The 21,149-nt window shown below is 35.5% G+C and overlaps 1 protein-coding gene across 8 annotated transcripts in view; it reads right to left on the bottom strand.

Moving 5' to 3' along the window:
* Positions 1 to 3,874: 3,874 nt before the first annotated feature.
* WDR72 (WD repeat domain 72) overlaps positions 3,875 to 21,149 on the bottom strand; it is a 204,083-nt gene continuing 186,808 nt past the window's right edge. For 7 of the 8 annotated variants that reach the window (XM_059913263.1, XM_059913268.1, XM_059913264.1 and 4 more), the window contains 2 exons: positions 11,482 to 11,586; positions 3,875 to 5,627 (listed from right to left, as the gene is read on the bottom strand). In XM_059913263.1, coding sequence (XP_059769246.1) covers positions 5,572 to 5,627; positions 11,482 to 11,586 — 161 coding nt within the window. In that variant the 3' untranslated portion in view covers positions 3,875 to 5,571. Of the gene's footprint in view, positions 5,628 to 6,629; positions 6,655 to 11,481; positions 11,587 to 21,149 lie in introns of those variants that run through there. The other variant, XM_059913267.1, reaches the window with a different exon arrangement.

Raw genomic sequence — 21,149 nt, 5'->3', positions numbered from 1 at the left:
AGGCAGTGACCCCCATCAATGCAATGGCTCAGTACCTTCTGTTTGTTTTCTGGCCTCACTTTCAGGTGCCCTGGGCCTCTCAGCTCAGACAGAACCTTCATTTGATTTGCACACAGAACTAACTTGAATGCAGTCACCTCCAGTTAGGACAATAAGAGAAAATGGCTTTATTTGGATGACTAAAGGAAAATCTCTCCACATTTACTAAATACCCTGGCTTCTTAGATGCTTACAAAGAATAAAGGGACATACTTTCACCATTTCCCAGGAAAGCTTAGGGGGTAGTGAAATAAAGCAGAGTTTTCTTCCTTTTTCTTCAGCGAAAGTCTTTAGCCTGAGAGAAGGTAAAGAAGTAAGATCCTAGTAAATAAACAGAAACCTAATACTGCAAACATGTATGAGGGTAGAATATGACTTCTGTATTAAGAAAAATGTTGAATGTTTTCACATTATGAGAACAGCTTTAGCACACCCTAAAAATAGCACATTAGCGATATGTGAAGACATAGAGGTATTTGTCACTATACTTTAAACCTTTTCTCTTCCACAAGGATTTTTAGTAAGTATATGCTATGGACTAGAGCTCAGAGACTGTGAAAGAAAATTGCTAGCCTTGAGTGTTGCTGCCACCTACATGACGGGAAGACTACAAACAAAACCCAACCCCTTTCCAGACAAGCATCAGCTGCAGTATACTTTCTATGAAAACATACTTTAGAAATCTCCATATTTGTTCCTTTAATTGACTATCCCAGTCACAACTGAAGTGATAGTGTTCACTGTTTTCACCTCACTTCTTGTCTCAAATTCTTGCAGAAATTGGAGAAGTTTTGTTTAGATTGGTGGGAATACACTGACTTGTATGAAATAGGGGCTGATCCAAGGAAGTCTTCCTTATCATCAAAACAATCCTAAGTGCAACTTGATCCCTGTGACAATGAGTGTCTCAGGGACAGGATGAAGGCTCTCAATCTTACTGTCCTATAGTTTCCCCACCACCACCACCCCAAGCCTGCAGGCTTTAAAATACAAGAGGAAGAAATAAATACAATGTTTCCTCAGTTGATTATAACTGTAAGTTGATGCAAATGGAGATAACATGAATGTAAGAATTCTTTTGATATAGATAAGCGTGGTTATTTCTGACAGGAAATGCAGTTGCCACTGCAGAACTAATAGGAAATCTCTTTAAAAGTCTAAAGGAAACTTGTGATATGTCAAGAACATGTCATAGATCTTCCTTTTATCTTGGATGGCATCATCTGAGGGCCATGATGCTTGGTGACTGAGGCTGTGTGAAACACATTCTCCCTAGAAGATACACATGCAAGATCGAAAAGCCGATTGATGACTTTACAGATAATTGCAATTAAAATAATTACTAAGTGAATAAATGATAGGTTTTATAAGCAAGTACAAAGCAATTACTGCTATTGCATCATGTTATGAATATTGGCATTTTGCTGGCATTTGGCACTTTCCAGATTTAGGCACAGTGTTGTACTAAACATGTACTAGTCATCTTTGATGTTAAAAACCTTGTATCCTTGAATTAAAAAATCACTGCTACCTTTCCAATTAGTAACAAGTTGAAGACAGAAGGATCCCTAAAAACAATGATGGGAAAACCTTATCTGTGCAATGAAAAAAGGGCATTTGGAAAAACAATGTCAAAAGGGAGCAGTATATGTGCTCAACATTTCACCCTGTATACCACTAGAAATAAGCCATTTAAAACATTTTCAATGGTCTATGGCTTCGGTTTTCACATGGTATTAAAACAACTATTTCTTACCATTTGTATCATTATAATCATGCTCATAATGATGAAGTTGTCACAGTCACATACCTGTCACATACCTGCACTATGCTTTCTGGGATAAAAGTGAATTTGTCCTAGACTTAATGAATAGAGCCTAAGGCTAGACGGTGGCAAAAAATTCAGTAATCAAGATAAATATATTTTAACACAATATTTATAAAAATCAAATTAATGCAAAAAAATCCATGACATTGAAATCTTAAATAAAGATGGAATCTGATAAGGTCTGATGAGGGTGAGAGGAGTGAGTGAGTGGTACCAGGACAGACCTCACCCCAGTCCCTGCCCTGCCAATGACATGAAGTGACGCATGCTGTCTTCAGGGGTCAGAATTGGGTGGGAGTTTCCAGTGGCATGCTCTTACTGGAAGATCTGTTAATTTCCAGTTTACATTTTTCTCATACATGCTATCTGTAGGGTCCTTGTTGATGAAATCACAGTGCAAAGTCGTCTGGGGACCATTGTACAGAAAGCCATGTAGCTTCATCAGAAAGATATCTACTCAAGAAAGTTTTAACTTTGCAACTTTTTTGGTCACAGTTCATTTTGAAAGTATTTTACATTGCTAACTACGTACATGTTTACAAAGTAATGACTTCCATATGAGATTAGACACAACTTTGAGCACTTTACATGTAAAATAACATTTTGTGGAGAACCAAAGAATATATAGCACTACTTTTAAATAACTGTGTAATCAAAATGTATGCAATAGAAATTTTAAAATTACATGAAAGAGTCCATTCTGTAAAAATGACTTTAAAGTCAATTGGAATTAATATAGTCTGAGCCTTCTTTTTAAACATCTGGCATAAAACTTAAATTTTAAAAATTCAATTATTATAATGTGCCCTCTAAAGACTGAAGAGAAAGAATACCTTTTCTAAAATTTTCATATGAATAATTATAAAAGGCTTTTAAATACAGAACATTGGAGGGAAGTGTACAAGAAAGGAAACAAAAAATACCCCAATACTACCATCTTGAGATAGAATGTTAATACTTAGTAAAATATTTCCTATCGTTTTTCTAATAGTGACACGTTTAAAGTAGCCTTAACTTAGTTTCTAAAATAGCAACAGAATATTTCAGGCCTGAGGGCACCGTTCCATGTTTATAATGCTATAAATTTTACCTTATATTTGAAGTGTTTTACAGTGTTCAGATTGCTTTCCATAAACCATCTCGTAGAGGTACTCTGGACGAGCCCTTTGAGGGAGCTCTCTACATGGATGGGGAAGCGAGGCTCTGAGATGCACAGCAAGGACATGCTGCCTAGACACATGGCAGTGAAGTCTTGGCCCTTAAACCTAGATTCTTCCCTTATGCAATATTGCCAGTGTGTAACTCCACAATGAATAACAGAACCCAGGCTTGCAAATTTGAAAATATGATATTCCTTGGAGGAAAATATATAATCATAAACATCACCAAGATTATTACCAAAAAAGAAACCCAATGTAATTTTTAAATGATTTACTTATTACAATGACAAGGAAGACTCTGGATACAAACACAGCTGTATGCTAATACAATTACTCCACTGTCACCTAAGACTGTACATACAAAGGGACAAACACCTAATTAAGAGGCAGTCAGTTTTGAGTTTCTAGGTACCGTATGAGTGATCCATTTAATTGTGTGGCAATGTACTATTTCAAATCCTCCTCACAACAGAAATTCCTGAAACATGTTGAAAGTAAGTCAATATCATTATTTTTAAGCAGACTAGTGGATCTGTGTCATAAATACACTTGCACATGGATATCAGGGAACATTATTTAAATGTCTGTCTCTAAAACTCTCATTTTTAGGAATTAAAAGTTTTGAGAATTAATGGTATTGGTCTCCAGAATTCATATTGGTGAAAGATTTTAATTAGTCATTCGATAGGAATTTTTAAATTTTAGTAACTATAAAATGTGTTACCAAAAAAATCTTAAAAATTTCATTTAGTAATGTCAGGGTTATGCTACTTCTAATTTCCTATAGCTAGTGATATAATAAAACATTTATCAAGAATTCAGTATTGGTTTCCTTGGACCTGAAAAAATGCTAAATATGGCAACTATTTAAACTTATTTTTATCCTTCTTTGAAAAAAGAATAATAGGACATAGCTATAAAAACAAAGAAGTTTATTTTTAATAAACATACCAGAACTTGAGCATCCGAATTAGTTTCAACTATTAAAATTGCCCTTGTGAGAGGATATATCCTTATTTGATATTGTTATCATTAATAATATTTTTGGGAGTCCTCCTTGTAATGGTTTTCAGAGCCAGAACACAGCATGCAAGAAAATGTGTTCCATTGCCTAGCTTGCTACCTTCCCATATTTTGAAATTTGTTCCAAGTGGCTTTTGACAATTTTCAGAGGGGTGAGGGAAGCACACACACACATATATATATTTTTTTTCAAAGGATGGTAATTTTCCATCATTATTCATATTAACAATATGTTATTGTTACTGACATACAACTCAAAAGTAATTTCAAATAATATCATCTTTTAGGAAAAAAAAGAACACACATTTTTGTCTATTTTAAAACAGTCACACTCACTTCTCTAGTTCTGGTATATTCATTTACGCCAATCATTAATTATAAGCTCTGTAAGGGTAGAAACCATTCTATTTCAATTTTATAGCTCTATTCTCTAATCTCCCCCTCTCCCTTGCCCACTGCATCCTCCCTTGTACAGAACCTGATGCTGGTGCCCCAAAAAATGTTTGTTGAATTGAAGTGACTACAACTTCCCTATTAGATAGATATATAAAGATATATATCATATATTTAACACTTTATTTCCATTTTTCTATGGATTAGTCAATATTTGTATTCATATGCACACTAATAATCTTCTTGATGATTTTCTATAAATTCAGGAATTATACAATACAAATCACAGCAAATAAATCGGATCACTAAAGGCCTTAATAGATGAGCACTTTATGTCTGTTCTTATTGATATTGCTTCCCATATTTTAGTTTGAGAATTCCTGCTAGTCAAGCTTCTTTCTGGGAATAGAACTACAAGAGTTTATACTTATTAAGGATCAATTGTGATGTGCTATCAGTAGATTCCCTTCCCCTAGTTTACATGTATATGGCCAACAAGATCAACCTTTAGCTAAAGACATTAGCCTCTATGTCATTAGAAGTCTAAATTAACTTGACTGCACAAGATTGGTCCCTATTATACTGTGTATCACTTATTTGGGCTAATTGATGACTAAATGGAATTGGCTATTTGTTGACATTTCATGCTTAAGGATGAGATTTACCATAGAGTGATTGATCTGAATTAAAGCATCTACTAAGACAAAATGTCCTAACCTAACAAATCAAACAAATTTGGTAAAGTTTTAGATCAAATACATTTAAGCAACATTAAATTTAAAAGCATTGTTTGTTACATTGTTTAAAAGCAATAGGGTTATATAATTCAGGAACTGAAAAATGGAAGAAAATCTAAAATGGTATTAAATTTGTGTCTGTGGGCTGGCACTCCTTGTTGGAAATAGTCAAACAAAAGTAAGAGGCATCGAATGATTTAGACAATGATTTTCTAAAATTAGATGAATTTGAATATTTTCCATCAGTAATGACTCTGGCCAAAGTATCAGCAAATATACTACAAACTAATAACTAGACTAATAACAACATAGCTTATACACAATGATAAACAACTGGCATGTTTGGGGTTTCTTAATTTGTCCAAATCCAGTTCTACAGATGAGATTCCATTTAGCACAGCTTGCAGGAGCACACCTTTGCTATCCATAAATGATGCCTTCGTTCACCTGGAAAGAAAACAGATTATCTTGGGTTATATGGTGAAATAAAGAAATAAGAGAGAAGAAAGGGAAGGAGGAAGGAAGGAGAGAGGAAGGGTGGGAGAGAGGGGAGGATGAAAGGAGGGAGGAAAGGAGGAAAGAAATAAGGGAAGAAATGGAAGAAGGAAGAAAGAAAGAAAGGAATTACCTATAATTTCTACATTTCTTTTTCTATATGAAATAAAATGTTAAGACAATAAAGAAATTCTTATAAACCAGGCCTCAGGTAAATGTATTTTAATTGCACATCTTATTGGTATAGGTCTTTTTTAATCACCGAGAAAGGTAAAAAGTTGTCAACAAGATGAATCGAGTTTGAAATTAGTAAATTTCCATAAATTTCAAGCAGCTGAATTGTTCTTAGAGAAACTCACAACTGCAGTTTTAGGACCAAATGTTATAAGTGTCAGCTGAAATATGGTTTGAGCTATGGAATTAAAAAAAAAACGCATGTACTTCTCAGACTACTTGGATGATTATTCCAGGCTAAAAGATCACTTGATTAAATTAATTTGAATAATTGGAGCTTTGTGCCTCAGTAAACTACTTCTAAACACATTTATATTAATGATGTGATCAATCATAGTAACTCCCACTCCTACTGGCAAAAACTCAAAAAGCTGATTATTTACATTAGCTAACCAATATTCAGAATTGTATTATATATGTATTACATATATATATGCCTAGAATTGTATGTCCTTTAAAGGTCATTAGATTAATGCTTAAAATTTTCCCTTTGGGTAAATTATTTACAATACTGATATTGTTAAACACAACTAGAAGACGGAGCTTACATGTTTTTACTACTGAAATTGTTCTTACTTCTTCTGGAACGTTTTTTTTTACCACTCACCATAAGAAGTGTGTTCTCGATGGCTATGATTGATGTGCTGCTCGCACATTCTACGTTTTTCCTGCTTCACGCATCATCATCGGCCATCTCCAACACTGCACTCCTGAATCTGTCCTACTTTCTGTTACCTGATTTTTGCTGGTGATTCATGAGCCAGAATAGTACAAAAAAAAAAACAAAAACAAAAAAAAACCTTGGCTTTTCACAATGTAGTATCCCCTAGGAAACTGTAAGAAATCTAGTTTTGTTCGTCAGATTCATGCAAATGCAATATTGATTTAACAATGATGTATGTGGATCTACACACATAACGTGCTATATAAAAACCACTAAAGTGTTCTGTTAATGGCAGATGCGTACTGATTATAAACTACTTCAGAATGACATAAAAATGCTTATCTGAATCCTTTTTTTTTTTTTGTACTTCCAAGCTCTCTCTTGTCACTACTATTTTCAGCTGAAGCTATATTTAAGTGCACTATCCCTCGTGCACTAGGAAGTAAAATTCTTAATTTTCCAAGCCAATAAGGTGATAAAAGCTCAAGGTTTCTCATTAACACTTGGATAAAATTTGTGAATGTCACACTAAATTTTTTATCATCATGAGTACAAGGATGAGGGGCAAGGAACACTTTTTTAATATTCTGGAGATTGGGGATTGAGCTATAATCACTGTGCATGAAACAGTTAATAAGAAGTTAACCATCGAAAGACTAAACTGAACTATTTTTGTGATAACATCTTTCAGATTCAAAAGCAACCAGGCCTTAAAGAGCCAAACAAAGAAAGCCTAATGGCCCTAAAAACTCAAAAAAGGGAGCTGCAAGTTCACATGTTGTCTCAGTGCTTCTATTACTAGACGTTGAAGTTATTCCCACAGGTTCCGGGAATGTATAAATGCTGGTGAAGAAGCCAGTAGACTTCACAGAGTCTAAGCCAGAAACTTCAATCTGGGATTCACCTGTGAGTCAAAACTCTTTGCTAATGAATTATTCCAAAGAAAAGACACTGCTGAGGAAGGCCTTAACCGATCAGACAAGACCTCCAGGTTCACTAGCTGGCTCAAGAGTAACAAGAATGCTCTGGTCTAAAGGTGCTTTGCCAACCTTAATGGACTGCAGGCACTCACCTGGGTATACAGCTTGAACCAATAAAGAGATCACAATGGCATGATGAATAAGGTAGAGCGCTTTAGAGACTGGGTGAATGACCACTCCACCAGGTATCTAAATTGTGAGCTATATGCACACTCCAGGCCATTTACAAATGGGTCATCCTAGTCAATTCAGTGCTGGAGAAGCAGTGATGTCAATGAAAAAATAAACAATCTACATACTGAGTTCAAAACCCATTTTATTCAAAGACAGTCAATTTGCAAAGTCAACCTTACTGTTTTTGGTTTTTTTTTTTTAATTATTTATTTACTTATTTATTTATTTATGACTGTGTTGGGTCTTCGTTTCTGTGCGAGGGCTTTCTCTAGTTGCGGCAAGTGGGGGCCACTCTTCATCGCGGTGCGCGGGCCTCTCACTGTCGCGGCCTCTTTTGTTGCGGAGCACAGGCTCCAGACGCGCAGGCTCAGTAGTTGTGGCTCACGGGCCTAGTTGCCCCACGGCATGTGGGATCTTCCCAGACCAGAGCTCGAACCCGTGTCCCCTGCATTGGCAGGCAGATTCTCAACCACTGCGCCACCAGGGAAGCCCAACCTTACTGTTTTATAGAAATTCTAAAAGTTTGATTTTATTACTGATATTTTTAAATGCTCTATCAACATTTTAAAAATTTCAACTTCATCTTTTAAAAAATTGTTTTAGTTTTTCTGCACTTCAAGTTTTCTTACTCTTCGCAAATGCAAGTTAGTTGATATGAGCAATATAAAGCTATATGAGCTAAAGTAATATGATGTTTAGAGAATTTGCCAAGAAATCTTTCCGTGGAGAGAAGAATATGTGAGGCAATATTCTTGAACTGTGCTTGAATAGGAAAATGATTTTTTTGTTTTCATTTTCCAGATGCTGTTTGAACAACTGGGCTATTCATTTAAAATGATGTAATAAATATATTAGTCATTTAGAATTGCATAGATAAAACCATGTAAGGTCAATATCCATTAAAGCCAAAAGACTGACCACATTCAACTTTGTAACTAGGGGATTTTGCATGTACATGAAAACATTAAAAAGAATTTTAAATGAGTGATAATATTCCAGGTGAAAATGGTAAGAATAATTCATTCAGATTTAAATACACTCCTTTCCATACAAGAAATAATGACTATACTAATGAAATTAAAAGCTTAGCTAATGAAGCAGCTCTATTGGTTTGAGAACATCTCAAAGTTTACCATTTAAAAATCCCAAATTTCGTTTTTTTCTTCTAACAAAGGCAGTTAAACATGCTTTCCAGAGAAACACCACCTGTACATGGTAAATAGAGGTAACTAAACAACCAAAGTTATGTTTATAGTTTTGGAGCCCCTACATTTGAATGACTTGATATTTTGAAGTTAATTTTTGGACGCTGAGAAGTGGACAGTCATATTTTCACAGTACAAGGAAGTCCCACCATGCCACCAATTTCACAAATCTTCCTTCATGCTCAGTGTTAAGAATTTTGCCTCTCAAATGCTCAGACTTCAAGGAACTGCTCTCTCTCATCAAAATCTTTCTTACTAAACAAGCACCTCTGTCAGAAGTGTCTTAATTTCTTATCACAGAATTTTATCCACACAAGGAGCAATAAATAATTCATGTCACTGCCTCTTTGTTGTGTGTCCCTGAACTGCACAGAGCTGGAAGGCTGACAGCTGTGTCAGGACAAGCACCAAAGATCTGACATGACAAGTGACTAACAAGTTTCTTTCAGTTCATAGAGAAGGAAGACAATGGCCCAAAGTGCAGAAAGAAATCTTGAAACAAAATAAAACTGCTTCTTTCTTTTTACCTAAGTGTTTGCTATGAGCTTATTTCCAACCCACAAGCCCTGGTCATTTTATAGGACTGCCCAGCCCCCTTTATTCCTCACACTCGCTTGGCCATTTACGCCTGGCCACGGATCAATATGAGCAATTCTTGGAGAAATACGATGTCTCCATGACAACCAAGCCACAAATTCTCAGTGGAAGGCAGTGAGACCAGTAGTGAACTCTCCAGAGGTTTCTAGGCCTATAAGGCAAGATGTCTTAAAATGCAGGAATGGACAGAGGAAAAAGCCAGAGTAATTCATTCTTTATTACCAGTTTAATGATGTCCAATGTATAGAATGGTACTCACTTTTTAAGTTAAGATTCTTTATCAGCACCTATATTTTCTAATTGATCTTTCTTTTTTGATATATCCTTTTGTTTATATCAATCAGATAGACTATGCTATGTTTGAATCTCACTACAATTCCACTCATATTGAGGGATGACTGAAATTTATTCTACTTTTGAAACAGTATAAAGCTGATCTATTTTTGCCAAAAGCAATGAACACTTCGGTTAAAAACTTGCCTCGTGGATTTAACTGCCTGTTAAATGATTGATAGAAACCTAGTTTAAAAACTAGGTTTTTAAACTGTTTTTGAAACAGTTTAAAAACCTAGTAAAAATTAGACAAAATTTTAGTCAGAACTAAATGTAATTTAAAAATAATTTTAATAGAAATCTGATGCTACCACTACCCGCTCCCTTTTCACGTGGGACACATCTACATTTGTCGTTTGGATATTATGGCAGGGGGTGGGGCTAATGTGCTAATGAAAAATTTCTGTCATTGCTAAAGATGCCATTGCTCAGTTCCATGGATGCTGAAGCAGAAGTGTGGTTGAGAACAGACACCCAGCAGCAGATCATCTTTTGAGGAATCTTGGTGTAGTGGAGGGGACTGAAATACAAGCCATTGCCACTGGGCCTATCGGGGTTCCGAGATGACTTAGGGGACCTGACATAGATTGCAGGCTGCACCTTTCACTGAAAATTAAATCTCAGTAGCTCTCCTCGGGGAAGGATCAGGGGACTGTTTGCAGCTGCCCCCTGTCAGCGAAGGCTACAAGATTTGGAAATCTCTTAACTAAGCTGACAGGCCACAGAAAGGATGAATCAAAAATCTGATACAAGGATCAGCACACAAAGATGCGAGAGGGTAGAGAGTACACAGCGGCCAGAGAAAACAGGAAAGAAAAAAACGTTCAGTGGGGGAAGATAGTTAACTCTTTCGCTCATGGTAATAAGGCATCTTCTAGCACCTTATGGCTTTGTAGTGAACCAGGAATTGTCATTCAACTCTCACAAGATTTCTTTTTCTCTTAATTAATTAGTTGTTAAGACGAGACTTGCTTCAAAACAAAACAAAAACAAAAATTCATGCTTAAGCGTTCCTGGACATATCCTTCCAGCACATTTCTGTCTGTTCTTCCCACAAAGAGAATACAAACATTAGTAACTTGGACATAGGGTAAATTTTATTGAGTGAGGAAGGGTTACTATTTTGTTTTGTTCTAAACAGTTGACACTGTCCATTCGTTCATTATTGTTATGCTAAAATCCTCTCAACCCGGTTAGAGTTCTGTTTGTATTTAGAGAGGTAAACAGATAGTAATGATGACGATTTGTTTCTCTTTTCTCCCTAATTCTCCATTTCCACTTGATCCCATTATTTGAAATATTTAAAATGTTGCCATTTTTCCAGTTTCCAATCTCTGGCCCTATTAACCAGTTTAGCCTAAAATTGATGATAATGAACTAATAGTGTCAGCTTCCCTTCTCAGTCATAAAGCCTTTGTACTTCCTCCAGCTGAATTCTTGATGAAAGAGGAAAAGATAACAGCTCCACACTGTGACCCCTGGAGGTGACCATTAATTTGACAGTGCAGCTGCTAAGAGAAAACAGCATTACAATGTCCTCTCCCCCCACTCTCTTCCAAGGACCCCAAAGCTGTGTCAAATTTATCATTTATACTTGACTATTTTTAAATGGCTTTCACCTGGATTCTCAGACTCTTCCAAGACACATCTGTCAGGCATGTCCTCGGTGTCTTGGAAGTTTGCCGAGTTTGAGTTGCTGTCATGCTTGACCAGACTGACTGGAGCTATTAAAAAAAGAGAGAGCAAAGAAAGAGAAAGAGAGCCATGAAAAAGTAGTAATAAACACCATTAAACATTTCCTTTTATTTCCACAGATATTTCCAGGGACACACTATGTAAACACAAATAATAAATTGAAATAAAATGTATCCTCTAAGTATGTATTGGCAGACATGTAATTAGTTGAAAAATCTATAGATGAGACTTTATCTTAGAAGAAAAATAAGTTCATGGCATCAGCTTAAAAGCTACAAAGTAACAAAGTGATCCCTTCGAAGTAGAAATCGTATTTTTAATGCATAAATCTAAAACAATACAGTCAATTAACAGCAACAGGACACAGAAGGAAGAACATCAGGCTGTTCAATTAGACCAGCTCTATGCTGTTGCAATGGTTCCTTTTGTCACACAAATCACAGTGGATGAACACTTTTTATGCATTTTGGTTCTCTTTCATCAAATTAAAAACTATTGTTCCAAACACAAATAAAAAGCCCAATAAAAATAAATTTAAAAAGATAGGTTGAATACGTTGCAAATGATAATAAGGAGGGCTGGTGTTTTGAATGGTAGGTCTTCACACAACTGTCATGATATATTTTCTGAGTAGGAATTATGAACAGAAACAGAAGCCAGCGTAGGAATCTAAAATTTCCTATAAACACATTACAACTACTAGCTCTGTTAGAGAAACACAGACTTAAGTTTCCACATTTTTCCACGAGTTGTACTACTTTGTCTAAATTCTCTCCACAAGTAACATATTTCCCTATTGTATTTGTTCAAGGAATCATTTGTCAGGAAAAGTAGACATGGTCTTCATGAAGACACTCTGAATAACAAAACAAAGCAAGCTTTCAATAATATAAATTATGTCATACTTACTTGTCTGAAACCAAACAAAATGGAATTTTGTCTATCACAAATTGCTTTGGTGGAAAGTACCACTGTCTTCTCAGGTCTTGATAACACACACAACATATTATTTATAAGCCATAAATGCAATAGAGAAAATATAGATTTATAAGTCATAATATGTTTATATATATATTTAACATAGATATTTATAAGAAATAATGTGTTTGTTGGCCCAGGGGAGTGGGCCTGGCCGCTGTTCATAAGCCTCCCTTAGGAGATAAGGGAGCAAATACAGAGGCTAAAGCTTGTGTTGCTTCACACATTCGATAAGTGATACAAAGGAGGGCCGCCTGAGGTCCAAAAGCAGTCTTAGGAGAGCTCACACCTCCCAGACTCCTTGTCTTGTTTTCATGGACTGTGCATAACAGTGGTGACCATAACCTGAGGCCCACATATACATATTTAAAGGTGACTTGTAACATGATTCTGGTCCAAATATTCTTGCCAGTTTCACCCACCCTCTCAGAACACAGATAATGCTGCTCTTTTCTGTGGAAGGGCAAGCATAGCGTTTGAATTCACTGCTTTTCTAAAACTTTTTGTATGGGAACAAAATATGAGAAAAAATATACAAAATTCTGATTTTGAATAAATATACCAAATGTTTTATTCTATGCATTTGAGTTTTCTGAAAAAAAAACATGGAATTAGGTACCATGTCTGTTTTATTTACCTCTGTATGCCCTGGGCTATGGAAAGTATTCTTGAAGGATCTGTGCAATGGGTGAATGGATGAACAAATGAATGAAGCAGAAGTGCCATGCTGGATGTCCTCCTGAACCAAGAAGATATGTGCTTTGAGTTATCTTCAACCTGATCTGCTTGGTTTCTTATTTAGGCCCACTTGAGATAAAAGATGCATATTTACAAAATGGTGGTGTGGGTTAGTCCATGACTTGGGAGGAGACACCTAAGTAGTATGTATGGCCTAAGTAGTTATTTTGGTGTCACTGCCTTTAATTTAGTTTTCCTCAGTTTAGATCATACTTACAGATTATTTTTGAATCCATAGATTTTTGTGAACGGTTTAAGTGGAATAATTAAATGCATCAAAGTTGCAGAGTACTATTACATTGGTCAAAATGTTCTGGCCTGCTTTAATGTTTTTTTTTTCTCTATATATCTTGTTAATTTTCTGAGATACTTACATTGGTATTTATAATAGGGAATTAACCATACAACTAAATCTATTACTAACAACGAATGAAGTAGCATCTGTGTTTACTTGGGCAACTGCATCACACTTGTGATCCCATACACTATTCTTTCATCTAAAACTTGCATCTATTCATTTATCTATTCATTCCTCCAAAAGGCTCTTCTAGACACAGGGGCCTCAAAGAGCTGAAGAGAGCATGGTATTAGAACAACAAAGTCAACGCTTGCAACCATTTTTACTGGCAATAAAGTGGTCCCAGGATAAACTGACATACCAAATCTTTCAAGAAAACTGGAAAGATAGATATAGTTTTAACTGCATGATCTTTATTAAACTCACAGTATAAGGTACCATGCAGCTATTTTTGTCTCCACCTCTGATTTTGGAGGGTGTGCTTTGTGTGGGGGTAGGAGAGTAGAAAGGGTTGTTCTTCAGATATTTTGCTTAATTACACTTTAGCTTCCAAATCTGAGATGGTACAAGATTTGCCATTTTTTTCCTGGGTAGTTTATAGAGTATCCAATTAAATCTACTGTGGAAGAAATTCCTACATTCTGTCAAATGGGAACAACAGACATTGGAGAGGTTAATTACTGCCATTCCACTTTTTTTTTTTTTTTTTTTTTGATAGGCCAATCTTTGCAATTATTCTTTTGGGTGTTTCTTGTGATGTTTCATCAGTAAACTCTGACATAATGTGTGGCCTAGGCTTCTGTAAATGAATCATTTCAAAACTGATGAAATCAACAAATATTGATCTAGTCATTATTATGGGTAGAGCTCTGTGCTAGACCATGTGAGGGACAAAAAAATCGAAGCACTTTTAACGTGCCCGCATACAACTTGTGATCTAGTTGAGGTATAATAAAAAGTAACTAGTAGGAGCATTAGAGACAATATTCTAAGAGTGACATGGTTTTTAGGAATGCAGATGTAATTCCCCTGCAATAGGGTTTGTTGGGAAGTGAAATTTAAATTAAATCACCTTGAGAGGGAATATGGGTAGCCCAAAGTGAGCTCATTCAAGGCAAAAGAAAAAGGTGTGAACCCAGGCCTGGCCAAAGAAATACATTAGCCTGGGGTCACAGATATGTTTAACAGACTGTTACTGCCTACTTTTGTATGTATTTTTAATGAATTCTCCTTACATGTCTCTTTGAGCTTTTCTTGAATTGCTGTTGTGGCTAATTCTTCTCACCTGTAGAAGTTAGCTATAGACAGGTTTTTCCTTGCCGTAGATAGTCAATAATTTGATCTTTACTGATGTTGGGCCCATTTATCACAGTAAGCTGTCCTTTCACTATACATATTGACTTTTATTTATCAATACTAAAGTCCATTTGTAGCTCATCACTAAAGTTCTTGGATATTTTCAGTAGTTTTTGAAGATGCATTTTAGAGCTTGGCAGAGAGGTACTTTTGACGTCAATACAGGGCAAATGGTTGCTAGGCTCATCCTTAACTTAAAATCAACTGTTTATTTCCTCTGTAATGCATTCTGAAATAGTCTGCATTTGGGGGGCGAGGGGCAAAAGAGACGAACACTTCTTGACAGTTCTACCACTGAAAGATGTAAGGCTGTTCCATTTATTCATCACATACCTCAAAATATTGACAACTAGAAGGCCAGTGTTCTAAATATCTTTGTAATATCTTTGGAAGCTAGATAGAGGGAGAAGTCCACGTACTTTGTAAAGATGTTTTTGACTACGGTGTGCTTAATTAGTGTTAAAGAAATTCCTAAAGAAATAAATGGTTCAACTGTAGACAATACAAAATCAGTTTTTAAATTACACTTAAGAACATATAATGAGGAAGCACAGAAAATTGACAAAGACCCTATAGAAGAATTTACTGAAAAAAAAATGTGGTGACAGGGTCAGGAGTGGTTATGCTCCTTTACCTCTCTCTATTCTCTATTTTGTTTTCAGTTAATGTCTAAAAACTCCTTCCTGCCTTTTCTCATCATTTGTGGAAATGCAAATTTTCAGTAAATTTTGAAGGTGGCTAGGCCAAGGCAACAAACAACTTTAAGAAACATCCTCCCCACTCCCAGTGAGAGAATGACCACTGGGAAAAATCTCCATCCATCTCCACAAACAGCAGCTGATTCTACCAAGCTAAGCCAGTATTGTAGTATATATAGAGCCCTTGTTTAAAAATCCATATCATTCTCAGTGTGAATAAAATTTGCAGCCCAAACAATGTTTTCAATATGATGACTTATAAATGATTAAAAAATAGATCCCATCCAGCATATGTATGGAGTTTTAGGAAGCACTGGAGATATTGATAGGAAAATCATGCATAAAAATGTATAACAGTTTGACATGCTGGTCAATTGAATAGAATAAACCACTGTATTAGCAGATAAAACTCAGACAAAAATCTTAATTGCATCTTATTCAAAGGCATAAAAATAATGTGCATGTTACAGAGGTCATGAAAGATTAAAAGTCCACTCAGATTTGAGGAATGAGCAGTGGAAAAGAAATCAAAGACCTGAGTTCAAATCTACTAGCTCAATATGGTGGACAAGAGTTGATCACTTCTTTGGCTGATAATTTAGGTCTCTTCTCAATAAGGCATCACTATGAATCAATGAAAAAAATCTTTCTACAGGTTTAGAAGGAAGAAAAACTACAGTAAGTTCAAGTACAATAGAATTAAATACTAACGCAATCCTGACAGATCACGAAAAACTGCAATATGTTTTAAATTAGGAGGAGGCATAATCAGGGAAAAGACTTTAAGTGATAATACTAAGGTTGTAAACAAAGAGGATGCCATTTGAACAGACCACAAATTCAGTTTACAAAGTGGTTCTCTCTGGACAGATGTCTTATCAGAAAAACATATCCAGCTAAAGAGCTATGTACATATTACCCCTACTTAAAGAGTATCTACTGAGATAATCAAGTGATGGGACCTCCTGATTACATTTGAATAGCAATAGCTACATCCTGCATCAGACTTCAGGCTTACTTTGTGTTCAGTGTGGACTGGAAACTGGAAAAAAATATCACATAGGAATGCCTAGAATTAAATAAAATATCTAATGCTGCTTTATAACTAAGAAATAACTGTTTTATGGACAAGTTCAGCAAGATGAGTTAAGATTAGACATGTGTTTTACTATCTTTCTGAAATTGTAATCTGACACAGAATATTATTTTCTGGCTGACATTTTCTAGTGTGAATTGCTTTAAGCATGAGGTTTTTTCAGTTGGTAAAGAAATAAATTTTCCAAATGTTGTGAAGAGTAACTATTATTTTGGTATCCTAACTAGATATATAGAATTGGAATTATTATTTTATTTAAATATTTTGTGATATATAATATACTTATGCAGAGGATCAAATTCTTTACTATCTAAGGGAAAAAAATTTGTAGCTAACTTCTACAGTGGCACAAACAGCTAAATGTCTAATCTGGGGGAAGATAAATGTGAATGAGAAAGAAGTATTAATTGGTTACTGCATCTTTTTAAATAATGTTTTATTCCTCTAAGATATAAAAATATTCCTGTTATCCAGGATGTTTGAGCAATGGGCTGCTTTGGTAAGACTGGTAAAGAAGCAAATACATCTCTAGCCTAATGTAAGACACAAGGCAGATACTTGGACTATTTATGAAATGACTGAGTAAAGCGGCTAACAAGAATTTCTAAGAATTAAAAAAACCAATGATTAATTTCACTTGAAGTTTAAGGGAGAAATCTTAAGGTCAGGCATAGGGTTTATAGCTTACATATACCCAAACACCTCCACAATCTATTACTAATGCCAACAGGCAGACTACATAAAGAAGGAGATCCTATCTGCCTTATTTTGGGGAAGATAAAATTCCTCATTTTTTATTACCCAAATATATGTATTAATTGAAACAAAGGTGAATACCAACAACTTCATTAGAGAGATGAACTTCTTAGTTCCCCAGGGGTGGGGGTGGGGGAGGCATGTTGTACTAGAAAAAAGCTCAGTTAATAGAAGATCTGTTTTTTAATTCCACTTCTGTTCCTAATAGTGTGACCTTGAGCATGTCACTTCACTTTCCTGGACTCAGGTGCTTTTATTAATAAAATGAGAGAATTGGACTGGACAACTTCCTTGACATCTTCCTGCCAGTTAAGAATCCAAGACCAACCAACCACTGAGTATATCACTGAACAGGATACTAAGAGGATAAGTGGCTACTACAGTAACCTTGGAAATAATGAAGGCTTTTGAGGCCCTTTGTCAATTAAGATTGATATTTTCCTACAAGTAGTAATCTCCATCTGACTGAGGGACAGAGGAAATCAGGGCAGCTTCAGAGAGCTTCTTTGGTAGTTGCAATGCCAGGGTGAGGCAGGCCTATCTAAAGATGACCAAGAAAGGACTGAGGCTGCAGTATGGCTACTCCTGAGAACAAACAAAGTGACCCCTTGGCATAGAAACATCCATCAGATATTTACCAATGGTGTAAAAAATTCTTTAAAACCAAATTAAAAAAAAAATAGAAACATCCATCAGATATTTACCAATGGTGTAAAAAAATCTTTAAAACCAAATTAAAAAAAAATAAGTTATACCTTACCCTTCTTAGAATCATATTTATGCTATTAATTTCTTTAAACAATCCCTCTCTTCATTGATCAATTTGGCAAATATGAACTTCAGTACAAGATGAATCACCCTAAACTAAATTAATTGGGTCCATGAAGTAATTGCAAGAAGCAAACCTGCAGTGGACAAGCCATGGCCTGGAAGTTAGATCTGGGTTGGGTTGGGCTGAATTGGCATTAGACTCCTCTGAAGACTGTCCCCATCTTGGTTTCAGGACCCCAGACATTAAGAGGTTCTCAATTATTGTTTGCTGAAGGAATGGACAGTGTTATAGAGAGATGTGGTATTCCTATGGAATAGTATTTTCCTCGTGTCAAATCTCTTACAGGAAGAATCAGTAGAACCCCAACTCTTTCTATTCCTTTTATATGTAAAACTGAAGCCCATGAAGTACTTTGTCTTACTCAAGCCTGGCATGAAAACCAACTCTAATCAAATTATTTAAACTCTCAGACTGAAACAGACTGTAGAGACATATTGGATGGAGGATGGGGAGAATATGAAAAAGGAAATGTGTAATCTGAGAAGTAGAAAAGGAAATAACAGGGAAAAGCAACTTTCCTTTTTTTCTGCTGCATTTCTTCCTCCACCCTCCCCAAAAGGCAATTCTCAGAGTTACCTATGAGAGGTTTGCCTGGATTTCTTTATGTGCTCCTTTAGAGTACCAGCTCCTTGGCAAGCAGCGTTCCAAGGAGAGAAGTGGTAAGCAGATGAGCAAGCACCTTTTTTTATTTTTATTTTTTAATCATCAAATCAAAATAATTTCCACAGCTTTGGTCCCTGGTCAATATTGAGTAAATTCAGAGTGGAAGTAATCCAGGGAAATATTCCTTATTATTATTTTTGTATTTGTCTATATTTTGGTAAAGAAGAGATTTTCTAGATGCAAGAAATAAGCTGGTCAGATCAGCAAGCTCAATTCCAGCTTTTCACATTAAACCATAGAGATAATTATTCAGGACAGGGGGACTCAGGAACGTCTTATCTGAAAGGACACCTTCATCACTGAAAGGAAGTATAGGTGATGAATGAGTTCTAAGAAAGTATAGAAATTAACTCTCACACTCTTCAGGCAGTTTAGATTTTGTAAAACTCATATGACTTTTCTCATAAGGACCGAATCTATGGTAAACACAGAAATGAATTAATTTTACTGTTCAGAAGTTCAAGAAGTTGAAAGCAGGAATAGATTCCAAAGAAGAAAACAAATAGACTCCCACGTATTGATAAACTGAAGAACAGTCAGTAAAGGGAGAATTCTAAGAGGAATTTGTAGTAAACTTCCCAGCTTCCATTTGAAAATTTAGAAGAAGTTGAGGAAAACAAAAGAGACCCTTCAATCAATAGAGCATCATGCTAGCATTTAAGACTAGAGATAAACATGCTTTATATGTGAGCTTAAGATAAGGATTCACAGCATAGGGCAATTTAAACCAGAGCAAAGTCTACAGTTATCCATAAGGAAAAATAGCAAAAACATTTTCCTCTAGAATCAGTGGAAGAAGAAACCGTCAAATGGCACTACCACTGGAATTTGTAAGAGTAGCAACCTTTCCATAGGCCGAACCTAAAATGACACCATCAGTGTGGGGAGAATGCTTGGCAGGCAGTCTCAAATCCCCAGCTGATAGCCATCTCTATCTCAGGGGAAAATGCTTGTCTCAGATGGTTAGTCAAGTGTCAGAGCTCTTTCATCTCCTAGGTAGGAAATGGAAAATAAGGAAATCAAATTATCTAGACTATGCCTTCATTTTCTAATTCTTTGTCAACCTTAAGAAGGATGCAAGGAAGAAAAGGTCTACGTTACCATATTTTGTATCATTAGGCTTGGGTACTCTGAATGTGATTTATTTTTATTTGAATGACATCAAAATGGCATCTTAGTGATATCTTGAGAAATTATTGAAATTGATATCTTGAGAAATTATTGAAATTGAATGGAAGTCATGCTTGGATGATAATAATGTGCTTTACCACTGTATTTATAATGTAATCAGTAGCAAGCATCACTCTCTCACACATGCACTCACACCAGCCATAGAAAGCATAGGTGATCTGTTGGCATTGATTGCCTCTTATGGTCATGCATATAAATTGTAGTCATTCATTTAAAAATATTAATTTTTCTGGGGGATAAATAATGGAAAGTTGCCTTTTCAAATCCTCAGGCTGTGTCACTGCGTAACACAGTATTTGTACTAGTATCTCTAAGAGATGGTTCCCCAAAATATAGAAATAAACTTGATAAGTAGTAGAGAGTCTCATTTTGATACTAGACAAGCCATTACCATCTATAAATAAAGGATGAAGGAAACACACCTAAAGAAAATAAAGTTTTAAAGAGCAAACATGCAGTGGATAAAGGGAAACCAGCAACCATAATCTAATGAGACTTTCGGAAAACTAGGTTCAATACAAAAGAGATGTTATAATTAGAGAACTAAGATATAGGAAACAAAAGGTGAGAAACAAGCAGATATTTCTAGATAAGACAGTATAAAACAATGTCCTGGATTAGTGTATAATACTTCTCTTAATAAATTGTTTCAAATTATTTGGAAGAATACGTGGTAGAATCTCCAGGACTATAGACGAAACGAAGGGTTCCTGAATGTGAAATGTTAACTATTTCACGTTCAGGAACTGAATTAGAAATTCAGTTGATTAGATTAACTATAGAAAACAATTGTAAGGCTGAATCAGTGGGAATACATGCTGTGTACACATTTCAGAATAGTAAATTCTGGGAAACATTGAAAGAAAACATGATCCAAAGTATATGTAACAAGAACATGACTGAGCTATAGTTTGCTATGACTAAGGGCATTAGGCCAATATAAAAATGTAAGCAAATGGTTAACAGAAGCCTGGCATTTTAGGAAG

The sequence above is a fragment of the Balaenoptera ricei genome, chromosome 2 (genome assembly GCF_028023285.1).
Source record: "Balaenoptera ricei isolate mBalRic1 chromosome 2, mBalRic1.hap2, whole genome shotgun sequence".
Taxonomy (NCBI): domain Eukaryota; kingdom Metazoa; phylum Chordata; class Mammalia; order Artiodactyla; family Balaenopteridae; genus Balaenoptera; species Balaenoptera ricei.
This window is presented reverse-complemented; position numbering and strand designations above follow the sequence as displayed.